General features: G+C 44.6%; 1 protein-coding gene across 5 annotated transcripts in view; it reads left to right on the top strand.

Annotated features, from left to right (window-relative positions):
• Positions 1 to 16,051, top strand: part of sipa1l2 (signal induced proliferation associated 1 like 2) — a 581,962-nt gene that overhangs the window by 450,780 nt on the left and 115,131 nt on the right. For all 5 annotated transcript variants that reach the window (XM_068020936.1, XM_068020919.1, XM_068020901.1 and 2 more), the window contains 2 exons: positions 1,980 to 2,132; positions 12,748 to 12,854. In XM_068020936.1, the coding sequence (XP_067877037.1) occupies positions 1,980 to 2,132; positions 12,748 to 12,854 (260 nt within the window). The remainder of the gene's footprint in view (positions 1 to 1,979; positions 2,133 to 12,747; positions 12,855 to 16,051) is intronic.

Genomic DNA, 16,051 nt, shown 5'->3' with positions numbered 1-16,051 from the left:
TTCCCAAGAACCAGGTCTAGCAGTGCCTCCTTTCTCGTTGGACTAGCAACATATTGTTGTAGAAAATTTTCCTGAACACATTCTAGGAACTCTTTCCCCTCACTGCCCTTTACACTAATATTATCCCTGTCCATGTTTGGATAATTAAAGTCCCCCATTATAACTACCCTATAATTTTTGCACCTCTTTGTAATTTCCTTGCAAATTTGTTCCTCCACATCCTTCCCGCTAGCTGATGGCCTGTAGACAACACCGAGCAATGTAACTGCACCTTTTTTGTTCCTTAGCTCCAGCCAAATTGATTCTATTCTGGACCCCTCTGGGACATCCTTTTTCTCCAGCACTGCAATGCTCTCCTTAACACTGCCACCCCTCCCCCTTTTTTTCCTTTCCTATCTTTCCTGAACACCTTGTAGTCAGGAATATTTAACACCTAGTCCTGGCCTTCCTTGAGCCAGGTCTCTGTTATAGCCACAAAATCATATTTCCACATGGCAGTCTGTGCTTGTACCTCACCTGTCTAATTAACCACACGCCGTGCATTCACAAACGTGCACATTAACCCTGATTCAAACTTTATTACTTTCTCCCTTACTCTGACCCCACGTAATAACGTACTATTCCCTACTCTTGTGCTATCTATCTCCCCCAGTATTCTGTGCCATTATTCTGTGGATTGGTTGAGTTTCCGAGACAGAAGGCATTTCCAAGTATCATTCTTGGAATTCGTGGGATTCATATAGCATCTAAGCACTGGGTGAGAGGATAGCATCTCTGTTTATTTAGTACAGTGGATGCTCATCTGGAACCTTTGCAGCTACATGTGCCTCATTGATGATATCCTGGGTTTAGGGAAATCCAACACTTGGTAAAAGTTGAATGCACATTCTCTGATTTGCTGGGTCCATGAAGAAAGGTTATAAACTGTAATGCATGCCTGAAGATGCCTGTTTGATGCATTGGTGCATATCCAACTGACCGATGTGACTGAACCGCATAAACAATTAAGAGCTGTCTCCTTGCTGAGACACCGTGCTACCCCTGATGCTGCCACCTCTATTGAGGGTACAGCTTTGTCAGTGCTGGTAAAATTAACAAAAGCTCTTAATTTTTCATGCTACTAGATCATTCCAGGCAGTTTTGTGGGAGTTCATTCACAGTCAATTGACATTTAATCAAATGGGTCACAGTTGTCATCTCCAGGCATTGTACTCTTTTTCATGGACTCAGCAAATGAGAAAGTGTGTGAATTCAGCTTTCACCAAGTGGCTTGATTTCACCAAGGCTAAGATGTCATCAATGGGTGTCGTGGCTATAATGGCTCCATATGAGAACCCACAAACTATATCAACAGAGGTGGCATCCTCCTACTGAAGCCCTTTTCTGGGGATAGTTAAAAGCAGGCTGCCCAACAGCCTCTCTGGCAAAACAGTCTCCAGCAACCAGCTCCCCCCCCACCAGCTCACAGAGCATGTGTGAAACTCCTAGCGGCTGCTTTTTTGGGAGGGGGTCTCAGTCTGAGGCCCTCCCCACCCTGTTTTCCTCCTTTCTCCGTCTCTGTACTCGGGAAAATCATCCAGGTCAGTATTTCGGTAATGCCGAGCTATAGCAAACTGAAACAACCCAGTTGCAAAGGAAAAATGTGCAAGGTTACAGGGAGAAGGCGGGGGAATGGAACTGAGGGAACTGCTCTTTCAGAGAGCCAGTGTGGACACAATGGGCCGAATGGCCTCCTTCTGCACTGTAACGATTCTGTGATATGCTGATGAAGTTAGAAGAGAGATGAGAGGAGGTTCATGTAAAGTATAAAGATCAGCATGGACCAATTGGGCCGAATGGCTGTAAATTCTTTGTAATTCTACGTAATCATAAAATATGAATGTTTATTTGCACATAGTGGAAACTAGGTGCGCTTCAGTATATTGTCCTTTTAATCAACAGCTGAAAACAGACTGATTTTGTTTCCCTGTTGTACGCAGGTCCATGCAAGATGTGGAAAATGCTCAGCTCTCACAATCCAATGTTGGTGATGCCAGTCAGCATTACAGAAACTCCCCCAGCAACCAGTCATCTTCGAGTGATCCAGGACCCAGTGGCAGCAGTCATTGGAGACAGCAGTCTGGATATGACGGGTATGCAGTGCTTTCAGGCATACACTTACAGAGGGTTGAACTCAGCTATGCAGACACTCTGCAGACCTTTTTTTTATATTCGTTTGTGGGATGTGCATCACTGGCGAGGCCAACAGCTATTGCCCATCCCTAATTGCCCTTGAGCCTTCTTGAACTGCAACTTTTCTGTAGAAGTTTGATGCAACTGAGTGGCAGTTCAGAGTCAACCTCATTGCTATGGGTCTGTAGGCCAGATCAGGTAAGGGCAGCAGATTTCCAGTTAATCAAATGTATCACCACAAAGTTCATTTTACATGAAAGTAATGGTCGCCTCAAGATAGGCCAAGCATTCTCCGTACCAGTGTTTTCTGATTCACAACACAATATTTTCCCAAGCTGTGAGGCAGACCGGAAATAGTGTGAAGCAGGTCAGGATCACTGCGCAGGAGACCGGGAGGAGTATGAAGCAGGTCAGGATCACTGTGCGGGAGACCAGGAGGAGTGTGAAACAGGTCAGGATCACTGTGCGGGAGACCAGGAGGAGTGTGAAGCAGGTCAGGATCACTGCGCAGTAGACTGGGAGGAGTGTGAAGCAGGTCAGGATCACTGCGCGGGAGACCAGGAGGAGTGTGAAGCAGGTCAGGATCACTGCACAGTAGACTGGGAGGAGTGTGAAGCAGGTCAGGATCACTGCGCAGTAGACCGGAAGTAGTGTGAAGCAGGTCAGGATCACTGTGCAGGAGACCAGGAGGAGTGTGAAGCGGGTCAGGATCACTGCACGGGAGACCGGGAGGAGTGTGAAGCAGGTCGGGATCACTGCACAGGAGACCGGGAGGAGTGTGAAGCAGGTCAGGATCACTGCGCGGGAGACCAGGAGGAGTGTGAAGCAGGTCAGGATCACTGCGCGGGAGACCAGGAGGAGTGTGAAGCAGGTCAGGATCACTGCGCAGGAGACCAGGAGGAGTGTGAAGCGGGTCAGGATCACTGCGCAGGAGACCGGGAGGAGTGTGAAGCGGGTCAGGATCACTGCGCCGGAGACCGGGAAGAGAGTGAAGCAGGTCAGGATCACTGCACGGGAGACCAGGAAGAGTGTGAAGCAGGTCAGGATCACCGCGCAGGAGACCGGGAGGAGTGTGAAGTAGGTCAGGATCACTGCGCGGGAGAGCAGGAAGAGTGTGAAGCAGGTCAGGATCACTGAGCAGGAGACTAGGAAGAGTGTGAAGCAGGTCAGGATCACTGCGCGGGAGACCAGGAAGAGTGTGAAGCAGGTCAGGATCACCGCGCAGGAGACCGGGAGGAGTGTGAAGCAGGTCAGGATCACTGCGCAGGAGACCGGGAGGAGTGTGAAGCAGGTCAGGATCACTGCGCAGCAAACCGAGGTCACTTAAAGGAGAGAAGGGGAAAGAACTGTGACATCACAGGAGGACTGTGAGTTGATTGGTTGGTGAGTATTGCAGCTTTATTTCTCTTTCTTCAAAATTAGGAAGTTAGCTATATTCAAGTGTCACCAACAGAAGGGAAATGAGAAGTTGGTGAGTCTTCTCTTTTATTTTTAAGTAGCAAGTATTAGTAGCAAGGTTTATTATCTAATAGATTGTGGAATCGCCGGGCTGCTCCGATCTCTCGAGTGCATGTGGGAACTCCAGGAAACTTCCCGTGTCCTGGATAACCATATGTGCAGGAAGCGTTGTCCATGAGCAGCAGCTGGCATCACTGCGGTGCATCCGTGAGGTTGAGAGCTTCGTGGGTAGCACATTATTAGATGTGGTCACCCTGTAGCTTAAGGGTAAGCAGGGAGAGAGAGAGTGGGTGGCCACCAGACAGTCAAGAAGAAATAGGCAGGTAGTGCAGGAGTCCCCTGAGTGCATCTCACTCTCTAACTTGTATTCCATTCTGAATACTGATGAGAGTGATGGTTCATTTAGGGTGTGCATATAAAGACAAGTCCATGCCACCATGGGAGGCTCAGCTGCACAGGGGGCACAAAGAAGACTGGAAGAGCAATAGTGATAGGAGATTCAGTAGTCAGGGGAACAGACAGAACATATGAACATAAAAATTAGGAACAGAAGTAGCCCTCATTCAGCCCTGCAGGCCTGCTCCGCCATTCAATAAGATCATGACTGATCTGTTTGTGTTTCGAATTCCACACTCCCATCTACCCCCGATAACCTTTGATTCCCTTGCCTAGCAAGAATCTATACCTCCACCTTAAAAATATTCATTGACCCCACCTCCACCATCTTCTGAGGCAGAGAGTTCCAAAGTTGCATAACCCTCAGAGAAAGAATTTCTCCTCATATCTGTCCTAAAAGGGTAACCTCTTATTTTAAAACAGTGCCCCCTAGTTCTGGATTTACCCTCAACAGGAAACATCATTTCCACATCCCCCTTGTCAAGACTGTTCAGGATCTTATATACTTCAATTAAGTCTCTCCTCTTCTAAGCTCCAGTGAAAACAAGCCTGGTCTGTCCAACCTCTCCTCATAAGCCAACCCGCTTATTCCAGGTATCGATCTAGTAAACCTCCTCTGAACCACTTCCAATGCATTCACATCCTTCCTGAAATAAGGAGACCAAAACTGCACACGGTATTCAAGATGTGGTCTCACCAATGTCCTTTATAACTCAAGCATAATATCCTTACTTTTATTTTCAGGCATTTCTGTGGCCGCAGATGTGAATCTAGGATGGTATGTTGCCTCCCTGAAGCCAGGGTCAGAGATGTCACTGAACGGCTGCAGAGCACACTGAGGGGGGAGGATGAACAACCAGCAGTCGTGGTCCACATTGGTACCAATGACATAGGCAGCAAGAGGGATGTGGCCCTGCAGTCAGAATTTGGCAAGCTAGGTAGGAAATTAGCAAGCAGGACCTGAAAAGCAGTAATCTCCAGATTACTCCCAGTACCACGCACAAGTGAGTATAGAAATAGGAGGATAAAGCAGATGAATGTGTGGCTGGAAAGAATGTGCAGGAGGGAGGGTTTTAGATTCCTGGGACATTGGGACCAGCTCTGGGGGAGATTGGACCTGGACAGGCCGGGTGGATTGCACCTAAACAGAGCCGGGATCAATTTCCTTGTGGAGCGATTTGCTAGTGCTGTTTGGGAGGATTTAAACTAACTTGGCAGGGGTGTGGGAATCAGGAGGTAATATCAGAGAGGAATACCAAGGTGCACAGAATACTGGGAGAGACAGATAACAGAGTAGGAATTGTTAAGTTATTAGGTGGGTTCAGAGTAAGGGAGAAAGTAAAAAAGTCTAAGTTAGGGTTACCGTGCATGTATGTGACTGCACGGAGTGTGGTAAATAAAATTGATGAGTTACAGGCACAGATTGCCATGTGGAAATATGATGTGGCTATAACAGAGACCTGACTCAAAGACGGGCAGGACTGGGTGTTAAATATTCCTGGATGCAAGGTGTTCAGGAAGCTGGAAAAGAGAGGAAAGAGGGAGGGGTGGCAGTATTGATTAAGTGCAACATTGCAGTGCTGGAGAGAGGATGTCCCAGAGGGGTTAAGGACAAAACCAATTTGGCTAGAACTATGGAATAAAAAGGGTGCAATTACATTGTCCTGTGCAGTCTATAAGCCAACAACTAGTGGGAAAAATTTGCAAGGAAGTTAGAGAGGTGGAAGAATTATAGAATAGTTATAATGGAGGACTTTAATTATCCGAATATAGACTTGGATAATAGTATTGTAAAGGACAGAGAGGGGCAAGATATCCTAGTGTGTGTCCAGGAAAATTTTCTCCAGCAGTATGTTCCCAGTCCAACAAGAAAGGAAGCACTGCTAGGCCTTGTTCTTGGGAATGAGGTGGGCAAATCGATCAAGTGTCAGTAGGGGAACATTGTATCATAAGGTTTAGGTTGGCTATGGAAAAGGACGAGGAACAATCCAGAGTAAGAATAATTAACTGAGGGCAAGCCAACTTCTATGGGGTAAGAGTAGATCTGACGCAGATAAATTGGAATCAAAGGTTGGCAGACAAAATGGTAACTGAGCAATGGGCTGCCTTTAAAGAAGAGAGAGTTCAGGAACAGTCAAGGTATATTCCCATGAAGGGGAAAGGTAGGCAAACAAATCCAGAGCTCCCTGGATGACAAAAGAGGTAGAGATTAAGATAAAGAAAAAAAAAAGTGTGCTTATGACAGATGCCAGGTAGAAAATACTATTGAGAACCAGGATGAATACAGAAGGTTCAGAGGGGAAGTGAAAGAACAAATAGAAGCAAAAAGAGAGCATGAAAAGAGACTGGCAGCTAACATAAAGGGAATCCACAAGCCTTTTATAGGCATATAAATAGTGAAAGGGTGGTAAAAGGAGGAGTGGGGACGATTAGGGACCAAAAAAGGGATTTACAAATGGAGGCAGGGGGCATGGCTGAGGTATTAAATGAATATTGGATGAGATGCATCCAAGGATACTGAGGGAAGTAAGAATGGAAATTGTGGAGGCATTGACTATAATTTTCATGTATTCCTTAGACTCAGGGGTGGTGCCCGAGGGTGGAGAATTGCAAATGTTACACCTTTGTTCAAAAAAAGGTGTAAAGATAAGCCCATCTAAAGGCCTGCTCGGGTCTGGAAAATAAAACCTGACCCAAACCCGACAGAACCACATCAGACCCGACCCCGACCCAGCCTGAGTCCTTCCATTTTTTCCCAAGCCCGACCCGACCCGAGCCCAACCACCAGAATGTTCACTTTACCTACCTTCCGATTCCGAATCCGTTTTTCACTTTTTCAGTTTGTACAGATAAGCAACAAAAACTGTAATTGGACTTGAAAAGTTGTTTAAAAAGATGGTCGTCACGATGTCAGTGATTGTTTGGTCGTGAGTTAAACAGGAACCTATGGAGTTGTGCACAGACAGGTTGTGTCACACTGTACCAGTATCTATATTGCTTAAAATAAATACAGCAATTGCCCGAAGGCTCAGTAAATATCATTATACAGATTTGCAGGTTGAAATACTTGCTGCAAGTTTATCCAGTGAGCAGCTGAGATGCAGAGACCAGGAAGGTCCTGAGTGATTAATTATTATAAAATATACAGTATTTAAAAAATATAAAATGATCACTGTCAGGACTCTAGTCTGCACACATAGAGTACTGTACTGTACTGCTCCAATCTTTATCTTTTTAAACAACCTTTCAAGTCCAATTAATACTGTGTGTGCCCAACCCGGACCCAGCCTGGCCCGGCCTGACCGCCGGACCCGGAAGAGCGACCCAACCCGAACCCAACACATGTCGTCGAGTTCGGGTCGGGTAGCAGGCCTTTAAGCCCAGCAACTCCAGTCCTGTCAGTTTAACCTTGGTGGTGGGGAAGCTTCTAGAAACTATATTCCTGACAAAATTAATTGGTAAAAGTGGGGTAATTAAGGAAAGCCAGCATGTATTTGTTCAGGGTAAATCATGTTGAGTTAACTTGCTGAAGTTTTTTGAAGAGGTAACAGAGAGGGTTGATAAGGGCAATGCTGTTGATGTGGTGTATATGGACTTTCAAAAGGCACTTGATACAGTGTCACACAACAGACTTGTGAACAAAGTTATATGGAATAAAAGGGACAATGGCAACATGGATATGAAATAGGCTGAGTGACGGGAAAAAAACAAAGCGTCGTGGTTCATGGATATTTTTCGGACTGGAAGAAGGTTTGTAGTGGAGCTCCCCAGGGGTTGGGGTGAGGACCCTTGCTCTTGCCGATATATATCAATGGCCTAGACCTTGGTGTACAGGGCACAATTTCAAAATTTGCGGATGATACGAAACTTGGAAGCATTGTTTTTTTTTATTCATTCATAAGATGTTGGCATCGCTGGCCAGGCCAGCATTTGTTGCCCATCCCTAATTGCCCTTGAGAAGGTGGTGGCGAGCTGCCTTCTTGAACCGCTGCAGTCCATTTGGGGTAGGTATACCCACAGTGCTGTTAGGAAGGGAGTTCCAGGATTTTGACCCAGCGACAGTGAAGGAACAGCCATATAGTTCCAAGTCAGGATGATGTGTGACTTGGAGGGGAACTTGCAGGTGTTGGTGTTCCCATGCATTTGCTGCCCTTGTCCTACTAGGTGGTAGAGGTCACGGGTTTGGAAGGTGCTGTCTAAGGAGCCTTGGTGCATTGCTGCAGTGCATCTTGTAGATGGTACACACTGCTGCCATTGTGCGTTGGTGGTGGAGGGAGTGAATGTTTGTAGATGGGGTGCCAATCAAGCGGGCTGTTTTATCCTGGATGGTGTCAAGCTTCTTGAGTGTTGTTGGAGCTGCACCCATCCAGGCAAGTGGAGAGTATTCCATCACACTCCTGACTTGTGCCTTGTAGATGGTGGACAGGCTTTGGGGAGTCAGGAGGTGAGTTACTTGATGCAGGATTCCTAGCCTCTGACCTGCTCTTGTTGCCATGGTATCTATATGGCTACTCCAGTTCAGTTTCTGGACAATGGTAGCCTCTAGGATGTTGATAGTGGGGGATTCAGCGATGGTAATGTCATTGAATGTCAAGGGGAGATGGTTAGATTCTCTCTTGTTGAAGATGGTCATTGCCTGGCTCTTGTGTGGCGCAAATGTTACTTGCCTCTTATCAGCTCAAGCCTGGATATTGTCCAAGTCTTGCTGCATTTCTACACGGACTGCTTCAGTATCTGAGGAATCACGAATGGTGCTGAACATTGTGCAAGCATCAGCGAACATCCCCACTTCTGACCTGATGATTGAAGGAAGGTCATTGATGAAGCAGCTGAAGATGGTTGGGCCTAGGACACTACCCTGAGGAACTCATGCAGTGATGTCCTGGAGCTCAAATGATTGACCTCCAACAACCACAACCATCTTCCTTTGCGCTAGGTATGACTCCAGCCAGCGGAGGGTTTTCCCCCTGATTCCCATGACCTCAATTTTGCTGGGGCTCCTTGATGCCATACTCGGTCAAATGCTGCCTTGATGTCAAGGGCAGTCACTGTCACCTCATTTCTTGAGTTCAGCTCTTTTATCCATGTTTGAACCAAGGCTGTAATGAGGTGAGGAGCTGAGTGGCCCTGGCGGAACCTAAACTGAGCGTCACTGAGCAGGTTATTGCTAAGCAAGTGCCGCTTGATAGCACTGTTGATGACACCTTCCATCACTTTACTGATGATTGAGAGTAGGCTGATGGGATGGTAATTGGCTGGGTTGGACTTGTCCTGCTTTTGTGATACATTGCTGGGTAGATGCCAGTGTTGTAGCTGTACTGGAACAGCTTGGCTAGGGGCACGGCAAGTTCTGGAGCACAGTTCTCCAGTACTATTGCCGGAATATTGTCAGGGCCCATAGCCTTTGCAGTATCCAGTGCCTTCAGTCGTTTCTTGATATCTCGCGGAGTGAATCAAATTGGCTGATGTCTGGCATCTGTGATGCTGGGAACTTCAGGAGGTGGCCGAGATGGATCATCAACTCGGCACTTCTGACTGAAGATTTTTGTAAATGCTTCAGCCTTATCTTTTGCACTGATGAACTGTCTCGGTCATAGAAGACAGAGGGTAGCAGTGGAAGGGTGTTTTTCTGAATGGAGGGCTGTGGCTAGTGGTGTTCCACAGAGATCAGTGCTGGGACCTTTGCTGTTTGTAGTATATATAAATGATTTGGAGGAAAATGTAGCTGGTTTGATTAGTAAGTTTGCGGACTACACAAAGGTTGGTGGAGTTGCGGATTGTCAGAGGATACAGCAGGATATAGATCGGTCGGAGACTTGGGCGGAGAAATGGCAGATGGAGTTTAATCCGGACAAATGTGAGGTAATGCATTTTGGAAGATCTAATGCAGGTGGGAAGTATACAGTAAATGGCAGAACCCTTAGGAGTATTGACAGGCAGAGAGATCTGGGCGTACAGGTCCACAGGTCACTGAAAGTGGCAACGCAGGTGGATAAGGTAATCAAGAGGACATACGGCATGCTTGCCTTCATCGGTCGGGGCATAGAGTATAAAAATTAGCAAGTCATGCTGCAGCTGTACAGAACTTTAGTTAGGCCACACTTAGAATATTGCGTGCAATTCTGGTCGCCACACTACCAGAAGGACGTGGAGGCTTTGGAGAGGGTACAGAAGAGGTTTACCAGGATGTTGCCTGGTCTGGAGGGCATTAACTATGAGGAGAGGTTGGATAAACATGGATTGTTTTCACTGGAACGACAGAGGTGGAGGGGCGACATGATAGAGGTTTACAAAGTTATGAGCGGCATGGACAGAGTGGATAGTCAGAAACTTTTTCCCAGGGTGGAAGAGTCAGTTACTAGAGGACATAGGTTTAAGGTGAGAGGGGCAAAGTTTAGAGGGGATGTGCGAGGCAAGTTCTTTACACAGAGGGTGGTGAGTGCCTGGAACTTGCTGCCGGGGGAGGTGGTGGAAGCAGGTACGATAGAGACGTTTAAGAGGCATCTTGACAAATACATGAATAGGATGGGAATAGAGGGATACGGTCCCCGGAAGTGCAGAAGGTTTTAGTTTAGGCAGGAATCAAGATCAGCGCAGGCTTGGAGGGCCGAATGGCCTGTTCCTGTGCTGTACTGTTCTTTGTTCTTTATAAGGAGGGGCGAGGCCATGGAGTGCTTTGAAAACAAGGATGAGAATTTTAAAATCAAGACGTTGCTTGACTAGTAGGTCAGCGAGCACAGGGGTATTAGGGGAACGGGACTTGGTGCAAGTTAAGACACGGGCAGCAGAATTTTGGATGACCTCAAGTTTATTGGGAGTAGAATGTGGAAGACCAGCCAGAAGTGCATTAGAATAGTCAAGTCTAGAGGTAACGAGACATGAATGAGGGTTTCAACAACAGATGAACTGACAAAGTCAGTCGATGTTACGGAGGTGGAAGTAGGCCATCTTAGTGATGGCACGAATATGAGGCCGGACGTTTATCTCTGGGTCAAGTGTGACACTAAGGTTGCAAACAGACTGGCTTAATCTCAGATTGTCGCCAAGGAGAGGAATGGAGTTTACACAAAACCATCACTGTATTCTTACTGGTGACCCTTATTCATCCCAAACTACTTCACTTCTTGTTTGCTGTTCGGCTCAATTTTTGTATTGGTCCATCAGATGCAACTGTGACACATAACTTAACACGTTTAAAATAAAAGGTTGTAGAAAAAAGTGGTGTAGAAGTAAGGAAGGGGTGCACAATTCCAGTGAAGGAATTGGGGGAGGAGTTTGTAAGAGATCTCCCTAAAGATGGGCAAAATATTTTTTGATTGATTCTTGGAAAATAAATAGAGGATTTCCATATTCCTTGTACGTAGATAGATAAGTAAATGTTGAATGTACTTAAATAGAGAGTGCATGTAATTTGGGAGTGCAATCGTTTACGACAAATGTCATTGGAGTGTGCATTTTTATAGTGAAGTCCAAGAAATACAGTTTTATTCCTGATGATTCAGAATCATTTTTGCATTAAAACTTTGCATTATCCAGTAATTTAAAGAAAGCAAGATAAAGAGCAAACGAAGGTCCTGGCTTGCTCTTCAAAGTTATAAATACGGGTTCATGCTGGGAGTTGCAGCTTGCCAGCTTGACTCAAAAGCCAAGTAAGTCATGAACTTTTTCAAAGCTTTTCCTAAAAAGAACAGGTCATTATAATCCAGGGGCCCTTTACACCATGTTACACGTGACAAACAATTTTTTGTTTAAAGTTTCAGATTTCAAAATTTTTATAATGTGTCCTAAATGTTTGTTGCAGCTGTTTTGCTTATACTGCAAAGCCCATTTATGGCACAACTATATTGTATAGTGTGTGTGGCAATCTCCCCATCAGGGTCTGTTTCAAGTGAGCAGCATTCTGTTGGAGGGCTGCTGAGTGCTTTAGTGCATTATGGGATGTTTTCTTAATAGCAAATGGCCCACTGATGCATAACACTCTCAATAATTGAAGAACAACAACAACTTTCATTTATATAGTCCTCAGGATGTCCCAAAATAGGTCACAACTGATGCATTACTTTTTGAAGTATAGTCATTTCGTTATGCAGGTAATCAATGATACTGTATTATGAGGGTGATTGACTAGAATTGACTTCAGATTCAGAAAGACCAGAGCAGATTTTTTTTTGTTGGTGCTATCTTTCAGTTGCAATGTTAAACCCAAGCCTTAACTGCCTGTTCAGGTGGACATAAACGATCTATGGCATTAATTGAGGATGATCAGGGAGTTCTTCTGATGTCCTGTTTATCCCTTGACCAGCAGCAGCAAACCAATTTAATAACTTCTTCATTTCAATTTGCTGTTTGTGGAGCTTTGCTGTGTGCAAATTGGTTGCTATATTTGCTTACTTAACAAGTGACTGTACTTCAAATCTAATGTATTGTTCATGAAGTGCTTCAGGAAATTTTGAGGCTATATAAATGCAATTTTGTTTGTTAGAATCAAAATCCGGATTATTAAAATTACTTTTTAAAAATCTCCTCAGTCAAACATTTCCACGGCCAATATAATAACAACATTGGCTTTGTGTCTGTGTAGTCCTGAAGTATAAAATAGATTTAGATCAGCTACTTATCTTTCTTAGATTGTTGTCAGCAGCTATCTAAAATTTGTATGTCTCTTCATTGGATGAGTATGCATACTGTTGATATTAAATATGTCCTACCTATAATTAATAGGTGCCAATCCCCTATTCTACACGATCATCAAGGTTCCACCAGTGCTCTGACAGAGTATGACGGACCAAGAGAAAGAGATGGCACATTGGAGAGGACCAGAAGTGTTGGTAAGCCTTGCATTTGGAATCCATTTGTTAAATTGTAACAATTTATTCATTTAAAAGTATACCCAATTATGTTACAGTTGTAACAAATTCAACTTATGCCCTTCTCAATAATTCAAGCCTTCAACATTTTAACTCATACAATTCTTTAAATCATGACTAGTAAATAATATTACCGTGCATTGTATAGTTATTCAGTTCAACTAGTTGGTAGCACTCCTATCTCTGGGTCAGGAGTTTGTATTCAATCTAAACTGACATCTAGCGTAGTGCTGAGGCAACATCATTTAAAAACGCTGTGCCAGTTTCCACATGTACAATGATGAACTCCGCTATACCTCACCATCACCTCTCTCGACACCTCCACACTCTCTAAATTGTCAAAATGCTTGTCTGACATCCAGTACTGGATGAGCAGAAATTTCCTGCAACAAAATATTGGGAAGATAACAGCCATTGTCATTGGTTTCCACAACAAACTCCATTCCCTAGCCACTAACACCATCCCTCGCCTTAGCAACTGTCTTAAGGCTGAACCAGACTGTTTACAACATTCGTGTCATATTTGACCCCGAGGTGAGCTTCCAATCACATATCCATACCATCACTAAGACTGCTTATTTGCATGTTTGTAACATCACCCCATGTTGCCCCTGCTTTAGCTCGGTTGTTCTTGAAACACTCATCCCATGCCTTTGAGCATCCCCAATTTTAATCATTCCACCATTGACTGCCAAGACCTTAAGCTCTGGAATTCCATGCCAAAACCTCTCTACCTCTCTTTCCTCCTTTAAGAACCCCCTTAAAACCTACCTCTTTGACCATGCTTTTGGGCATCTGCCCTAATATCTCCTTGTGTGTGTTAATTGTGTTTAATCATATGCAGGTGGAGGGTGTGAATTAGAGTCTTGCTGGAGTCTATACAATATTACAACCAGGTGAGGAAGGGGTCTAGGGCTCCCCTCTTAGCCTTGTCCTGGTTTGGCCGTAACTGGGTTTAACTTTTAGAACAGTGTTTTTAGCTTCCCTTCAGTGAGTCCTTGCTCACTGCTCTCTAATTGTAATTACAAAGAAATCAACCAGGTTTTCTCAGAATTAAATAAGAAAGATGTAAGTTTATTCATCTTAAAACTACTAAAACTATGCGATGCGACCACACTAGCATGCAACGCGATAAACACACACGCAAATAGAGACAGAGGAGGAGAAAGAATTAAAGGGGAACGGTTTGAAGTAATAGGTGGAGTTCAGTTACTGGTTTTGGGTTGGATGTAAAGTCTTTGATTGAAGTTAGGTCTTGCAGTTCTTGTTGGGACCCAGTGCACACTTTCAGCCTTGTTTCACTGGTCTTTTGTCTTGAGGCTTAAGTTACTTATGTGGGCCCTTGGTACTTTGCGTGAGAGAAGGGAGTGAGACAGAGAGAAGGAAGTGCTCGCTTCTTGAAGTACAGTTGCCGTCTCTTTCTGTGTCAGGCACAATTCATAAAGCCTCAGGCTGACAAGCAGTTTAGTCATGTGACTAGCTCCCTGTTTGAAACAGCCTCTCCTGCGAGGTTTGTGGATTCCTCCAAGCTTACCAGAGACACTCAGTAGGGGTGGGCTGCTGGCTCTTACACAGTCAAAGACTCTCAATGTCTTTTGGGCATCAGTATTGACAAAACCCATCTGGCGAATTGGATCAGGGAGTACTTCCATTGTCTCTCTATGCAATTGTCTTTCAGAATGCAAACATGCAGCCATGTTTTCAGCCACTGTTCTGTAGTCTTTTAAAATAAGTTATGTTCAATGTCCAGTAAGTATTCAAATAATGTTCCATATGATGAAATTAATATATTTCATTTTGGCAGGTGTGGATTCAGACACAATAAGGGGACATTTAATGAAATTGGGTTACAGTTTGAGTGAGGAGCTGCATGTTTGTAATCTTTTTGTAAAATAAATGCAAGACTGAGTAAAGATTGGCTCCAGCATAATCCTCCAACAAGCTTTCTGGAGTTTAACAATGTGGCTCGGTGTCAGATTTTGTTTAATGCTCCTGTGAAGTGTTTTGAGATATTTTACTTTGTTAAAGGCACTATATAAATACCAATTGTTATTGCTGTTGAGGCTGTGCTCCATTGAGGAAGCTGCTGCTCTTCATATCAACCATTCGTTTAAGGTCTGGTCTGCCCACTCCGATGGTTCATATGGAGGTTAGGGATTCAGTGGGACCACTTGAAGAAGGGCAGGGTGTAATCCAAGGGTCCTGGATTTCTGAACAATATAATCTGATTACAAGGGCAATCCCACATTGCTGGTGATGGGTTCTTACACTGCAGAGAATGATTGTTGCATTATGCAAGAAAGCACTTCAGAGTATTTAATTTTATTTGAGGTAATTCGGAGAGAAGTGACAAAATGCTACATAATACCCACTATTTAAAATGGAGTTTCTCTTCCACCTTTACATTGTCTGATAATGAGCACCATTCCCCAACTGATCTTGATCCCATGGTAGCTCAAAAGTGCGAAAGGACAGCCTGTAGAGACTTTCCTGCTTGATACCTGCCTTGGACTGAAGGTCTCAGGGAAGGACACACCTATTGGGAAACTGAGCGCAAGTTTGTGTCTTACTGTTCTATGACCAGGCACATGGAAACATCAGTGACATAGAAATATAGAAAATAGGAGCAGGCATAGGCCATTCGGCCCTTCGGGCCTGCTCCGCTATTCAAAAAAAATCATGGCTGATCGTCTAATTCAGTACCCTGTTCCCGCTTTCTCCCCATTTACCTTGATCCCTTTGGGATTAAGAAATATATCTTTCTCCTTCTTGAATATATTTAATGACTTGGCCTCCACTGCCTTCTGCAGTAGAGAATTCCACAGGTTCACCACCCTCTGAGTGAAGAAATTTCTCCTCATCCCAGTTCTAAATGGCATATCCCGTATCCTGAGATTGTGACCCCTGGTTCTGGACTCTCCAGCCATCAGGAACATCTTCCCTGTATCTAGCCTGTCTAGTCCTGTTAGAATTTTATAGGTTTCTATGAAATCCCCTCTCATTCTTCTAAACTCTAGTGAATATAGGAATACTCGACCCAATCTCTCCTCATACGTCAATCCTGCCATCCCAGGAATCAGCCTAATAAATCTTCTTTGCGCTTCTTCCATGGCAAGGACATCCTTCCTCAGATAAGGAGACCAAAACTGCACACAGTA

The sequence above is a fragment of the Heterodontus francisci genome, chromosome 3 (genome assembly GCF_036365525.1).
Source record: "Heterodontus francisci isolate sHetFra1 chromosome 3, sHetFra1.hap1, whole genome shotgun sequence".
In the NCBI taxonomy this organism is placed as follows: domain Eukaryota; kingdom Metazoa; phylum Chordata; class Chondrichthyes; order Heterodontiformes; family Heterodontidae; genus Heterodontus; species Heterodontus francisci.
This window is presented reverse-complemented; position numbering and strand designations above follow the sequence as displayed.